The sequence below is a fragment of the Pelodiscus sinensis genome, chromosome 19, assembly GCF_049634645.1.
Source record: "Pelodiscus sinensis isolate JC-2024 chromosome 19, ASM4963464v1, whole genome shotgun sequence".
In the NCBI taxonomy this organism is placed as follows: Eukaryota; Metazoa; Chordata; order Testudines; family Trionychidae; genus Pelodiscus; species Pelodiscus sinensis.
Genome location: NC_134729.1, coordinates 25,364,354 through 25,379,396, shown reverse-complemented (window position 1 = coordinate 25,379,396; position 15,043 = coordinate 25,364,354). Strand labels below are relative to the sequence as shown.

General features: G+C 49.9%; 1 protein-coding gene across 2 annotated transcripts in view; it reads right to left on the bottom strand.

The window, feature by feature from the left end:
* MARCHF2 (membrane associated ring-CH-type finger 2) overlaps positions 1-15,043 on the bottom strand; it is a 48,831-nt gene that overhangs the window by 13,879 nt on the left and 19,909 nt on the right. For both annotated transcript variants that reach the window (XM_075903136.1, XM_075903137.1), the window contains exon 2: positions 6,704-6,933. In XM_075903136.1, the coding sequence (XP_075759251.1) occupies positions 6,704-6,879 (176 nt within the window). In that variant the 5' untranslated portion in view covers positions 6,880-6,933. The remainder of the gene's footprint in view (positions 1-6,703; positions 6,934-15,043) is intronic.

The following is a 15,043-nucleotide window of genomic DNA, read 5'->3' as shown; positions in this document are numbered from 1 at the left end:
GGAGCGGCATGGCAGGAAAGTGCTCTTCTTGAAAAGGAGGAGAGATGATCAGAGACACAAGCCCACGGTACTGTTCCCAATTCCAGATGAGGGCAAGAAGGAGAGTAGGAAGCTAGGTCCTAGCCTGTTGTCCTGCTCCGAAGGCTCTTAGCCCTCTGCTGCTGCAGGATTTCTTGGTGGAGCTCCAGTACAGCCTGTAAATAGAAGGCCTTCAGCTGGTTAATAATGCTCCAAGGCAGGGTTTGTGTTTAATGGAATCAGCATCAGGGAGGAATGTGCAGGCAGGAAGGTTATTGCTGCTGAAATGGGAGCCTGCTACAGACACAAGAAATCCTGTGCCCCAGATGGGTAGGGAAGGATACTCACATGCCACAGACACGTAGAGCCTGGGTGTCCTAAAACACCCAAGATAGACAGGTTCTGAGACAGGGAGTGGGGAGAGCAGGAGGCAGCAGGTGCCACCTTGTACCCAGCTTCTCTGATAGAGAGAGGGAAGGTCAGGGCCTTTGGCTAACAATAGCAGGGGCTAGGGAGGGTCAGCACCACTCTCCAATGCTGCCAGAATTAGGGGGTGCAGCCCTGTCCTACACAGGCTATGCTGACACTGAAGCAAGTCTCCCTTTCCACACAATGCCCATGCCAGTTTGCTCACTAGGAAGTCCCTCAGCTGCCCATCTCAGGCCAATTGCACACCAAGTTCAGGGCTCCCAAGGGCACTGTATGTGCCATAGGAAACACATCGTCAATTGTGCTCTGCCACTCTCACCACCTTGCTCCAGCCACTTGGCATGCTCACCTCCTGCTCAGAGGCCACAAACCCTCTTCTCCTTCCAATCCCACCTGGTGCTGCTCAACTCCTGGGCCAGCTCCTCCTCTCTCCTTGTCCTAGCCAGGCCTTGGGTGAACAAACCCACCAAAGCTTAGAAGCCTCTTGCACAACATAGCAGTATCTTGGCTCTCCCTGCTTCTGTGCCCTTCCTCTGATCTACAGTACAGTACAATTGTTCAGGGCATGGGCCGTGTCTTATTTCATTCAAGCACCAAGTCCAGTTATGGGGCTATGGAAAAATGGCTCAGATCATTTGTAAGCAGAATTAACAACTGAGGCAGTAAAAAGATACCCCAACCCTCAAATACTCTCATGTTTGCTCAGAACGGGATCTGTGAACAACTCTCATCCTGTTTGGATCAGCATCGTAATAGCACCTTGGCTACCAACAAACAATATCAGCTGAAAAGCTTTCAAAATAAAAAAACAACCCTAACCCAGCCCTGACCTGTCTCCTGTGCTTTTAAGATCAGTCACACTGTTCCTGGCATTGTTTGATTTCAGGAGATCCTGTGGTCAGTGGCTGTGGCAGGACAGTCTACATTATCAGTAGTCTAGTTCCTTCCATCTCTTCCTAGTTTACTTTCAACAACTCTTTCGTTTCACATACTTCACCAAGTATCTGAGCCAAGCAGCAAAGCACAGCAGAATCTCAGGGTTACGGACACCTCGGGAACAGATTGGCTCCTAACTCTGAACAAGCTGTTATGGGATGCAGGCTGCCCAGAATGCGGGCAGGCTGGTTCTAACCTTGACTGCAAGGGTTAGAGTGAGACTCCCTGGGGCACTGTAACATCAGTGCACTTTGGTCCCTTCCAATGGTAAATCCACACACCAGGGCTTAACTCAAAGTAAGCTACACAAATTGAGTGACGTCAATTGCGGAGCTTATTTTGAAATCGGGAGCCTCTAACCAGCACTTACTTCGAAACAGAGCGTTCTTCCTCGCACAATGAGGGTTGCAGGAGTCGGAGTAAGAAGTCCTCCAGCTTGACAGTATTTCAACATTATTTCCAAATAACTGCCTGCTGTGTAGATGTGGACTAAGTTATTTCAAAATAAGGCTAGATATTTCGGGGCTGGAGGCGGGGCTGGCAGCCAGTGTGCTCCAGCCCCTCTCCCTGGAAGCCCGCTGCCACCCCGCGTTACTGCATCTCTATCAGAGGCAGCAGTGTGGAGTGGCCGTGGGCTCCTCAAGAGTGGGGCCAGAGTGTGCTGGCTGCCAGCTCCTCTCAGGCACTATAGAATAGTCAACTAACTGATAAGAATTCATGAGGTTAATCGACTATTCAATCAACCAATATTTAACATCCCTAAGCCAGAGCAAACTGTGCAGGCTGGAGCTCTGGCTCAGGCTTCAGCTCCAGCCACTTTTATTCTCCAGGCCAGGTTGCAGTCGCAGCTTAGGAAGGGTCTTTCCTGGGCTCTGAGCTGGCAAGCATGTCCCCCTGCCTGCCAAAGGACATTCATCACCTCCCACTTGTAAGTGGCTGCCCCAACCCATGGCAAGGAGGAGTCGGGATGGGGACAGACTGGCAGCCCAGATGTGCCCACCTTTGTGGTGCAATAAGGCACAACACAGCAGTGTATCTGCTGTTTGGTTTGTGGTAGTAGGTTTGTTTGTTTCCACTATCACATTTTTATGCTCTGGATTCATCCACATGATTTAAAGGTATGAGCTGTTTCCCACCCAGGGTGACGTCCCAAGTCTTGAATCCAGGCTTCTGAACAGGCCAAGGTAGGCACAGGCAAGGGACTGGACCTCCCACTACTAGAAAGCATTAGTCTAGTACTAACCAGCTGGGACACCTTCTCACAAGCACTGTTAACCCTCACCATGTTCGAATGGCTGTGGCTGCCCTCAGGAAGCTCCAACAGGGGCAAGATGCTGCTGCTGCATATGCAGCCCACTTTTGCTGACTGGCATCGGACACAGGGTGGAATGAGGTGGCCCACATATTCCACTTCCAATGGGACCTGAGTGAGGTCTGGCCCCAGGAAAACCACAGCAGGTCTGGGCACCTGTGAAGAGCTGACTTTACAATGTGACAACCAGTTGCAGGAAAGGTGTGAGGAGAAAAGCGAGTTTCCACGTCCCTGGTGTGCACGCACCACAGCCACCAATCCCTGTTCGGTATGCCAAGCACACGCAAATAGACTCTGCCTGTTGGCAACTTAACTCTGAAGAAAAAGACTGATGATAACACCCCAATCCGTGCTCTATAATGGCCAACTAGTCCACTTTATCTTCACCCGTCTGGCCCAAAGATTGACTCAAAAGGGTCTGGAGACCAAGTCAACCCAGTCCTGGTCTAAGCTGGGCACAAGGGCAAGATGTTACCCCAAGTCTGAATCCTGATGGGGTCCTGAACCAGATCCCACCAGATGATAACACAACTCCAAGTGCCTGTTAGGCTAAGGATCCTGGGCCAACCTCAGCTGCTGACATCCACTGAAGAGGGAACACCCAGAAGACACCCTGGCCCCACAGGAGGTAGCGACTGGTCTAACAGAGATGGGAGCTGGAATCCTCTATTAACTTCCCACCAAATGATGTATTTGAAAAGAAAAAATGTGGACTCCCTACCTCACCATTGGAACTACAACGGTTTTATAAACATACAGCCCAGAGAGATAGTACCACTTGGCCTGCTACGTGCCTTGTTTGAACCTGAGCTAGCTACCTTACGTGCATACACGCAGGACAGTTTGACAGTTTCATCCCTAAATCCACCTCATCTGCTAGGGTGTATTTTCTCTTTCTGAAGAAGAAAGATGGCAGCCTCCATCTCAGTGTAGACTACCAGGCCACTACCAGGCCTTGATAGACAAAGTACTGAATTTTGCTTTGTCAACATCTGTGACTAGCTCTTCCTTCCACATATTCACAGTCCCCATTTTCCACTCTTCATCAATTCTTTGTTTGTAGTTTATGGATAGATTAGACATGGAATAGAATAACTGACACTCAGGCAGGATTTGAAATTAAAATCTCTGATCAAATCACGAGCTGAGTTGAATGCGAGGCCAATGTTTTCTGTAGATGGAGACTCAGATGAGCCAGCATATTTGAACTTTTTTGAGGGCCCCCACCCCCCCCAAAAAACAAAAAAACATTCAGCACATTTCACTGCCATTTGACTGTTGAATCAACAAGCCCACAGGTCCATTAAGACAATCTAGTCTGTGGAGGACAAAGTGGAAGTCAGATGTGAAAAAAACTGTAAACACGCTCTAAAAATATAGCTTTACATTTTACAAGCATGGTTAGATTGTATCCAGACTCATGAAGGGTCTCAACTGACACACAACATCCTCTCTAGCTCTCAGGCACTTCATACTGGCTGCCCATTTTGTGAGTAACTGGGATATTCATATACACAAGAATCATACATGTGTTATACTTGGAAACCATAATTTCTTCAATGCTTTTTTTGCCTTTGTACAGACAAGGTCAGCTCATGGCAGCAGACTACTGGAAGGAGGTGAGCAGCCCTCAGTGGAGAAAGAACAGGTTAAGAACTTTTTAGAAAAGCTGGACATACACAAATTTGTGGGGATGGATCTAATGCATCCGAGGGTTGGCTGATGTGATTGCAGAGTCATTGGTTGTTATCTTTGAAAACTCGTGTTAGGGGGAGGTCCTGGACGATTGGAAAAAGGCAAATATATTGCCCATCTTTTTAAAAAAAGGGAAAAAGGAGAATCTGGAGAACTACAGACTGGTCAGCTTCACCTCAGTCCCTGGAAAAATCATGGAGGGGATCCTTAAGAAATCCATTTTGCAGCACTTGGAAGAGGGAAAGGTGATCAGGAATAGTCAACATAGATTCACCAAGGACAAATCATGCCTGATGAACCTGATTGCCTTCTATGATGAGGTAAAGACAGTGGATATGGGGAAGATAGTGGATGTGCTATTCCCTGACTTTAGGAAAAATTGTGATATGAGTCTCCCACAGTATTCTTGCCAGCAAGTTAAAGAAGTATGTATTCAATGAACGAACTGTAAAGTTGACAGAAAGCTGGCTAGATTGTCAGATTCAATGAGTAATGATTAACGGCTCAATGTCTGTTTGGTGGTCGGTATCAAGCGAAGTGCTCCAGAGGTCAGTACTGGGGCCAGTTTTGTTCAACATCTTTATTAATGACCTGGTTGAGGGGATGGACTGCACCTTCAGCAAGTTCGCAGATGACTCTAACGTAAGGGAGATAGGTAGATACGCTGGAAGGTCAGGATAGGATCCAGAGTGACTTAAACAAATTGGAGGATTGAACCTAAAATCCGATGAGGTTCAACAAGGCCAAGTGCAGAGTCCTGCTCTTGGGATGGAAGAATTTCAAGCACTGTTACAGGCTGGGGACTGATTGGCTAAGATGCAGATCTGCAGAAAAGGACCTGCGATTACAGTGGATGAGAAGCTGGATATGAGTCAGTATGCTCGGGTAGCCAAGAAGTCTAACAATATAAAGGGGTGCATTGCCAGCAGATCTAGGGAAGTGATTATTCCCTTTTATTCGGCATTGGGGAGGCAACATCTGTAGTACTGCATCCAATTCTGGGCCCCACATTACAGAAAGGATGTGGATGCATTGGAGAGAGTCCAGCAGAGGGCAACAAAAATGGTAAGAGGGCTGAAGCATATGACTTATGAGGCGAGGCTGAGGAATTTGGGCTCATTTAGTCTAAGGAAGAGAAGAGAGAGAGAGGGAGGATGGATAGCAGCCTTTAACTACCCTGAAGGGGGTTCCAGAAATGATGGAGAGAGGCTGTTCTCAGTGGTGGCTGATGACAGACTGAGGAGCAACAGTCTCAAGGTGCAGTGGGGGAGGTCTAGGTTGGGTATTAGGAAAAACTATTTCACTAGGAGAGTGGCAAAGCATTGGAATGGGTTCCCTAAGGAGGTGACGGAATCTCCATCCCAGGAGGTTTTTAAGTCCCAGCTTGACACAGCCCTGGTTGGGATAGGGCCTGCTTAGAGCAGGGGGTTGGACTCAAAGGCTTCCTGAGATCTCTTCCAACCCTATGATTCTATGAAATGGAAGTGCCCTCCAGTTCCAATATGCCAGGGAGAAAGGGCACTATACAATCTACATGTGCACTTGACACAGGCTTCTTGGAGGAGAAATTGTATTTAGGGATGTAAAAAGAATAGTCGAATAGCTGACTACCTGATAAACCTAGGCTTATCGGGTAGTCGAGTTGACTACTTGCATTTCCCCCTCTCCCCCTGCTGCCTCTATATCAGAGGTAGCAAAGGGGGGAGTAGGAGCCGGTGCTGGGTGGAGCTGACTTAAAAGCTAGTTCCCCCAGCACTGTCTCCATGGTGGGAGGGCGCAGGAGAGAGAGGTACAGTGGCTCTGCCTTTTAAATGTAGTAAGAGCCATCCAGCTCCTACTGCTTTTAAACTGCAGAGCCACAGTGGAGGTAGTGAGTACCCCCCATCGGCTAACCAAGTAGTAGATGGAAATCCCACTGACTACTCAATTAGCTGATTATCCATAATTTAACATCCCTAATTGTATTCTTTGGGGCTTAAATAATCATCACAGTAGCCCAGTCCATCGCTTTTTGGGGGGTGGATGTCACACCTTCACTGCAGCCACATTTGATGCCAGCTGTAACACACAGGGCCCAGGCGGAGTCAGTTCTAAGTAGACTGATTAGGAAGCAATGAACATCAAGCACCTAGTTAACTGCATGTATTTGATTAGAACTGGGTTCCATGTTTTTATTTCCCTGGACACATCAGTCTGAGCAGCTATCACTCCAGCGTTAGCTTCCCAGTGGGTGCCTGGGAAAACGGGATGAGATACAACCATAGTGAAGAACAGAGGGCTGATGCACCAACCAATCAGCTGTGTCATCTTTACCTTTGTGCTCCCAGGGCTTTGATGACTGTGGAGAGCAGCCGGCCATCTTTTGCAGTCACTTGGGTGACATACTGTGGTCGCCCAATGTCAGAGTCCTCCACCGACTTAGACAACGCAGCACTGCCCGGACAATCGCACAGTGAGCCAGGTAGATGGCAGCAGTCGCCTGTCGTCATGGCAACAAAGAGCACTTACTTCTTCAGGGACTGAATCTCAGAGTCATGATAGGCCTGGAAAATAAGACAAAGCTGATGAAGAGGTTTCTAGGTCACGTCACTCCTGGTTCAAGCTCCAGCTGGCTTCTCTCCGCCAGCCGCTCCCCCTTCTCCTGCACTAGACAGTACCCTGGCCAGACACCTTCCTACACAAGTCTGTCACACGCACTTCGTTACCGAATCAATGGGCGACAGGGCCAAGGAAGCCTGACACAGTCACTAGTGATTCCGCTCTGTCCCCAGCATCACTAAGTGCGCTATTGGTGCCTTGCTTTCCTGCTAACATGGGAACTGGCACCCTACACAGAGCCTTGCATGCTTGTCCTTACTGGCCCACGCACAAAACCTACTTTGCCCACCCTTGTGATAAGGAAAAGCTATTAATTAAGTTTCCTAGCCTGTACTTGCCCGTGAGAGGTAGAAGTAGAATTCTGCGAGGCTGCCTTAACAGAACATTAAGGTTCCAAACAAAGAGGCCTTCTCATTCCCTTTGGGGAGGATGGGACATGAATCAGAGAACCCTATGGGACCATTCTGGCCATGTGTAGAGTAGGATTTAAATGTGTGATGCGTGTGATAGCTAACATTTTGTAAAGCCTCATGTAGACAAGGGACACAAACATATGTTGTTGTCTAGTTAAAGCCATCCCCATTCCACACTGAGATTTCAAGTCAGAGGCGTAGCGAAGGGGGGGGCCGGGAGGGGCAGTTGCCCCCGGGCGCCATGCTAGGGAGGCGCCAGGCTGGGGTGGGAGCGGAGTGCACAGCCTATGCTGACCATATGCCCCATAAAATCCAGGATATTTGCACATTTTAATCTCATCTCCCAGTGCCCCCATAAACACTGAAAATGTCCTGGAAACAGCTGCTGCAGCCTGAAGCGGCTGCACGCTGCTGTTTCCCTTCCCCCTCCAGAGGGTAGGGGCTGGGCAGGGAGCTCACCTGGGCTGTGGGAGGTGCTGGGTGCGTGCTCAGCTGGGCTGGGGGGGAGGTGTGGAGCACAGAGCTCAGCTGGGCTGCGGAAGAAGGGAGGTGCCGGGAACCTGGGGCTGGACTCAAGGAGGGAGGGACAGGGAACCAGTGCTGGGTTCAGTAGGTCTGTGTGGTTTGGGGGGAGGTACAGGGAAACAGGGCTCAGCTCGGCTGCGAAGGGATGCAGGGAACTGGTGCTGTGCTCCATTGGATTGTGGAGGAGGTGCAGGGAACCAGCAGGGGTGGGCAGCTCAGCTAGGTTGCAGGGGATGGAGGTGCAAAGAAGCCTAGTAGGGAGGAAGTGGCACCAGGAGCCCTGAAATTACCTTTCCTGGTCCACAAAATCCCTCATCTGGGACCAGTCAGATCCAGAGGGTGCCAGACCAGGGAGGTCCAACTCCTACCCAAGTCCCCTCCTTGCACCCTCCCTCCTAGCCAGACACCCTACCCCCAATCTGTTCCTGCTCCCTCCCCCTGGCCAGACACCCTACACCCAGCCTGCTCCTGCACCCTACGTCCCACCCAGACCTCGCAACCTCTCCCCATTCTGCCCCCCACCTCCCTCCCAGATCCTGCACCCGATCCCTATTCCACTCATTGTCAGCCCTCTCACACACCCTGAACCCCTTATTTTTGTCCCCACTTTAGAACCTAAGGGGTCCATAAAATTTCTCAGAAAAGAAAATCTAACCTATAGGAAAATGCAGGACAATGTAGCACTTTAAAGACTAACAAGATGGTTTATTAGATGATGAGCTTTCGTGGGCCAGACCCACTTCCTCAGATCAACCTATGGGAAGCCCTGAACCTCAGTTCTCCCTGTCCCTTCCTTTCCCCCCTTGGGACTGGAATGCCAGAGGAGTGAGGTGTCTCAGCTGGGGGCCACCTGAGAGAGGGTTGGGGTTTTAGGAGTTTTTTTGTTTCTCACTTGTGCAGTCCCCATCTGATTTTTCTGTGGGTCAGTGGCTCCGACCCAAAAAAGGTTGCCTACCCCTGCCATAAGTAAAGAAAACATTGAAATCTTTTGTATTGGACATAAATTCATATTTTATTGTATTTAAAATGAAGTTTGATAAATTAACATGAGAAATTTAAAATGTTTAATCTCTTTAATAATTGAAATTAAACCATTCTCCCTAGTTGCAGCACTAGCAAAATGGCTTGGGCATAATTGTGTAATTAAAAGTGAGTTTCCATTAGCAACTGGTGGTCCACAGAAAGGTTTACATTGAGACACGTGGTCCACGGGCCAAAAAGTTTGAGAACCACTGCAGTAGAGGCACCCCTGGCCTCTCCCCCCGAGAGATCGCTGCAGGCTCCCTGCTGCTCCACAAGAGACCACAGGGAGATCAGGTCTGTTACCACGACGGTGAAATCACCATGTTGCTCCAGAGTGGATGATGGACAGACTCTTTGTGAGTCTTCCTCATCCAAGCAGTTGATTTAAAGAGCATGGTAAGATGCCACGTGAAAACACTTGGTGCGTCCACAGAGAGGCAGGATGTATGGTCTCTCTCCAGAGAGAGTTGTCATGACTCGTGTCTCTGGGTGAACAAGACCCTTTGTGAGCTCTGTGAAGAGGTGAGATGTTTTGACTTCCAGTTTCGAGGGATTTGTTCTTCTGTCTTTGGGATGCATGGTGCTTTGACCTGAATGGAGTTAGCTGTGACGACACATTTCTGAGTTATTCTGACACAAAGTGAAACCTGTGCTGAAGACCCCACGTTCAGTGAGAGAAAGCGCTGCTATCAGAAAAAGTAAATTCAAAGTTTCTCCAATTTTCTTCAAAATCGCCTCTACCAGGCAGTGGGGCTTTTTACTGATTGGTCCCTTATATGTTTGAAGGGTGACTAAATGTTATCTGGATCTTTTCGGGTCATATCAAAATATTTTGGGAAGTGGTCTCATTTGGCAATTATTATTTGGTATTATTTACATGAGGCATTGCCATCATGGTATTGACATATACATTTCTCAGAACCTTTACATATAAAATAGCCCAACCCAACTGACCTCCATGGGCAATGTACCTTGTAAGGAGTGGTAGGGATATGATGAAGTTGTTTAAACAAATATATTGAAATGGTAGAAAAAAATGTGTGTGTCTGAAAACTAGGTACTGGGGGCACTTTTTTTTTAAGGGGTACTTTATTTTAAAAAAAGGTTGAGAAACACTGCTCTAAACCATTCCTTCTGGTCTCCCTGTTTCCTTTCTCCTTTGGCAAGTTGGGCAGGCAGCAGTTTTGGTAAAAATATATCAGACGTGCACACAGTGCCCTCTCTACCTCAGCTGGTGCTGGATAATAGGGGCCTCAGTTCTAAAGGAGTTGGCATTACTGAGGTGACAGATCCCCCCCCCCACGTTTTGTTGTGGATTTTCTAAAGAAAGTGCTGGTGTTTTCTGTAGGTCACCCACATCTCCCAGTCCTAGCAGAGACTTGGGATTAACGTGGCTTTCTCAACTAAAAGTCTTATACATGTTCGGATGTTGTGATTGTGAATACCTGGCGAGGCAGTCTGCCAAAGGCAAGGCTGGCTTTGAATCTTGGTATCTATGGCTTCAGTTGAATGGCTTGTGTGAAATTTGGAAGAGCAGCTCAGAGACCTCTCTCTCCTTTACTTAAGGATAAAATTTCACAGCAGCCTGAAGGAAAAAGTCCTTGTGGCAGACAGAAAGCTGTGCTTGCAGCGTAACCTCAGCCTTAGGCTGCTTATTGCATCAAGTACCTTCAAGAAAGTGAGGGTGATTCTCGTGTGTTAGTTTTATTTAAAAGTTTTTCTGAGTGTGATTTTAACAGGAAAATTAATCTCTTACATTCACTGACGTAGCAAAGGAGGTGTGTGGGGGTAACTGCACCTCCGCTCCCCCTATCATCCCTCGGCTTGCCTGCTCCTCCTCCACCCACCACTGCCTGCTGAAGCGTCTTCCCCACCTCTCCACCCCTAGCCCCACCTTCCTCCATTTTCAACAGCGTGATAGTGCCCGCCCCAAACCAAAAGGAACAGGGGAAGACGCGGTACAAGCTCCCCCCCTCTTCCCAGGGTCGGGCTCAGCCATACGCCAGGTTCGGGGCCCTGTCGCATGGTGGCGGGGGGACACGCAAATTCAAGTGGACCACATTAAGTCACTTGAATGCAGCATGCCAAGTCTACACTTGCCTTTGGAATCACATTAGCTAACACCACACCTTTACGTTCCAGTCTAAACAAACTTTTAGAGAATCATTTTCCCGGATGGAACCACATCTCTCAACTCTGCTAATTTTCTCTCTGGTTCTCAGAGAAGAATCACTTCTGTACAAAGTTTCACTTACATTTTCCTCATTTAGTTCCATTCCTGAAGTGCAAAGAATTTTCAAGTCTCTGCCCTTCTCCCATCATCCCATAACATGTTTTAAGATCTTCATTCCTTAATCTTTTAAACAGGCTTTTCCTGAGTCTGTGACAGTGTTCTCTGTATACTGTGTGCTTGGATGGCCACCTGTGTTCCCTCTAAGCTGTGCGACAGGTGATTAATCAGCCCCGCCCAGTCAGTCAGCTCCACACAGGGAGCCCTGAGCCTCTGACTGGGCAAAGCTGATTAATCACCTGTGAAGCTGTGCCACGAACACTGGCGGCCACCAAGGATGCACTAGCGCAACAGTTTAAACAGTTAACAGAGAAGCATGACTGTATTGGTTCCCATACCAGTTACACCCCGGATCCTGGCCCTACTTTCAGGGAGCCAGCAGCTATCCAGCGCTGCAGGTTCTGCAGTATAAAGCTCCTCGCTCCCAGGAACCCCGCAGCATGTAATTTACACAGTTGTAAGTTACACAGCTACCTAATTAACTGCTATTAACATCCCTAGCAGCCACTCATGACAGTCAAATACTGCCCAGCTGATTAACAGAGCACCCACAGTATATGTTTCCATATCTTCATGTCTGGATGCAGATAACATTTATTCCGCACATGGATGGAAAAAGTTAGAGGGAACCCTGGTCTGTGTCAGTTTTTTCAGACTCTAAATGCACAGAATTTTGTGATTTTTAGCCACAGGATTTTGTCCTCAAAATTCTTTGTTCAGTACCTCTGTACAGGTCCTGGATGAATGAAGAGATTCAACAAGCTTTTCCCTCTGTAATTTTTGCTTCCATTACCGTGTGTCTGTACACCTCACTCCACTGTCCCAGTGACCTCTGTCAACTGAACTAGGTCGATATTATTAATGACTAAAATGGTGCTATAAATACACATAGTGCTTCCCAGACAGAGTAAGAGTGTGGCTAGCTAGCAGAGCTTTTCTTGAAAACCTTGGCTGGTTAAAATACAGTGTATATATCACTGAAAATCCCTTTAATAATCACCTGAGGATTAAACCCCCAAATTTTATGAGACTTTGTTCACTGTTTACTCAATTTCTTCTTCTGCTCGCACTATACCTGCTTTGCTATTAAAAAGCCAAGCCAAACATCACTTCTCTCTCATTCACATAGTGCAACAAACAAAATAACAGAATCAAACAGTTCGTTCTACTGTACTCGCCCCCCCCTTCTCCCCTCAGTCTGACTCGACACCTCCAGCCACTCTGCCAAGCATTTCTCTTGGACATGGATTTGATGGAAATTTAGAGGGAACAAGATCGTCTACTGAATTACCAGGTACTTGCCCAGCTTGAGTTGATCCTGTTTAAGCTTTGAGATCGGATGTGATCACAGCAAACTAGCTTTCAACAGAAGGTCAGTGTCGGGTATGTCCCCTCACTCAGTCCAAGGCAACCTTCCAGACTTCTGGTGCCTTACCAATCAATACAGCCCAAATCATCATTTAATGGTGACCTGCCCAATGTGTCCTGTGTTCACATTAGGGATGTTCAAATGCATTTATTTTGGTAAACGTTTAAATGCGGAGGGCGTGTTGTGGCTCCACGTGCACTGGCTCCTGCCAAGCCACCTGCCTTCGCCCCGCACTAGAGCAGGAGGCCTGTCAGGACATCACAACAGTATATCCTGACCTAGTACAATGGCGACCTTACTACAGCTTCAATCATTCTTGCAGCCCAAGGGGTATTTCTCCTGGCTGGAGAAGAAACAGCAGCGGATCCAAAGCTCACAGACAAAAATGAGCAAAAATTCTGAAACAAGCTGCTCAGGGATGGCTGTTTAGAAGAAACTAATGCTGGTAGCATTTCATTACATTAACCCCTTCACTGAGAGCCTACAAAGAGGCAGTCTGAAGGCACTGCCAACCCCAATCCTTCAGTCCAGGATCCAGGCCTCAAACTTAATAAGTAACATCCATCCACCCACTCACCTTTTCTCAGTTTTGTCATCTGGTTTGATCCTTTAGCGGTGGGGGAAGGAACCAACTGTGCTTCAGCCGACATTCCCTCTAATCTCTCCCATCCATGTGCTGAATAAGTTTTTGCACGTGCACCACCAATACAAACACAAAACCTTGCTGTGGGCACTCTGCTCATCAGCTGGGTGACATCTGAATCTCTCCTGAGTGGTGGCACAAGTACCCAGCTTACAGGGAACACTGGCTACAGCTTCTTCCCACACCCTCAGCATGCATGAGCATTTCAGCGTCAAATCCCAAGGTGACACACACATGCAAAAACATGCTGCCCCTCTGGCTCCTTGGAGGGCGCTGTGACGGACCCAGCAGGGTCCGCACTAGGAGCGGGGGAGGCCCCCCCTCCCCAACGGAAAGCGGCAGCCAGGGACGGCCAGAAGCCGCTCGGCGCGGCGCCGCCGGCTCCGCCGCGGCCCAAGGCGGGGGCGGGCGCGCGCCGGAGGAAACGGGGGAAGCCCCGGGAGCCCGGGAGACGTCCGGCGAGGGCGCCCTGGTTTGCGCCCAGGGCGGAAGCCGCGGGCGCGCTCCGGCGAGAGCCGCGCGGGAACCCCCTGGAGGGGGCGGGGCTGACGCCCCTGACGTCACCCGCCCGTGCCCATAACAGGGGCGCCGAGACGCCCAGGGGAGGGGAAGCGAGCGGGCAGCCACCCTGGCTTCCCGGCACCCCAAGCACCCGGCCTTCCGGGCGACGAAAGGGGACGACCCCGGCAATTGGAGACTTGCCCTGGGACGAGCCCGGCGCTTGCGACGGGGTAAGTGATTTGACTCTGCACCGGCCCGGGGGACCGGCGCAGCGGGAGTGGAAGGAGCCCGAGGCGGGACCGTTCTGGCGCCCGTGGGCAGGCGAGTTTCGGGCGGCTGCCCCGCCTGCCGTGGGGGGAGCGCTTTAAAGCACCCATCCCACTTAGGGCCTCGGGCTGGGACCCGGTGGTGAGGGTGGGCCCGGGTCCCCCACTCCCCCATGCCCCGACCTCAGTGTAGGTCCACAAGGCGGCGACGGCCGCACACACCACCCCTCCCCTTCCCCGCGGAGAGGGACAGCAAGACAAGGGGGCAAAGAGTAGAGGGACGGCTCAAGAGCCCCGGTCGGGCCCCGGCCGGGGGCCGCCCAGGAAGTCACCGGCCCGGGTCTGCCGAGCCCCCTCGGCCCTACTCGGGGCGAGGGGTGATCGCACCCGGGCCCGGACTCGCCCGTGAACCCCGGAGGGCAGGGCTACTGGGCATTCCGAAGGCGGTGGGTTCACGGAGCCCCACCCCACCCCGCCGGCCCAGCCCGGGGGATCCGGGGTGTGGCGCTCGCACCCTTAAAACCCGCTACAGGCGCTCCTTCGGCTCTGCTAACCTCTGCAAGGGGGGAGATGCCATTCTATTACTCTCCCTACTCTTCCATCCCCCTTCCTGTCTTCCTCTTCAGCCTACTCTGTCTCCTACTTTACTCACATCCCCCTCCAGGCCGTCCAATAGCATTCTGCCTCCAGTCTACATTTACCTGCCCCTGCATTTTTGCTCCTTTTCCTTCTGCAATATTGCACCTTGCATTGTGCACCTGTCACCCCTACTCCTCTGCATCTCCTATGTCATCATCTGCTCCTTTTTAGTCTACCTTCCACACAGCCCTGCATCCCCCACCTGCATGCACACTCCTTCAGTTTCCTCCATAGCTGTCAAACTTTGTTCTGCTACAAGTGGGTCATTGTATGCAGATTAATAAAATAATCTTCATATTTTCAAATAAATTGCTTAGAACCATAAACTTTCAGTCAGTAAACTCTGCCCTGAGCACTGGCAGGGTAGGACCTGGAGCAGCACGAAA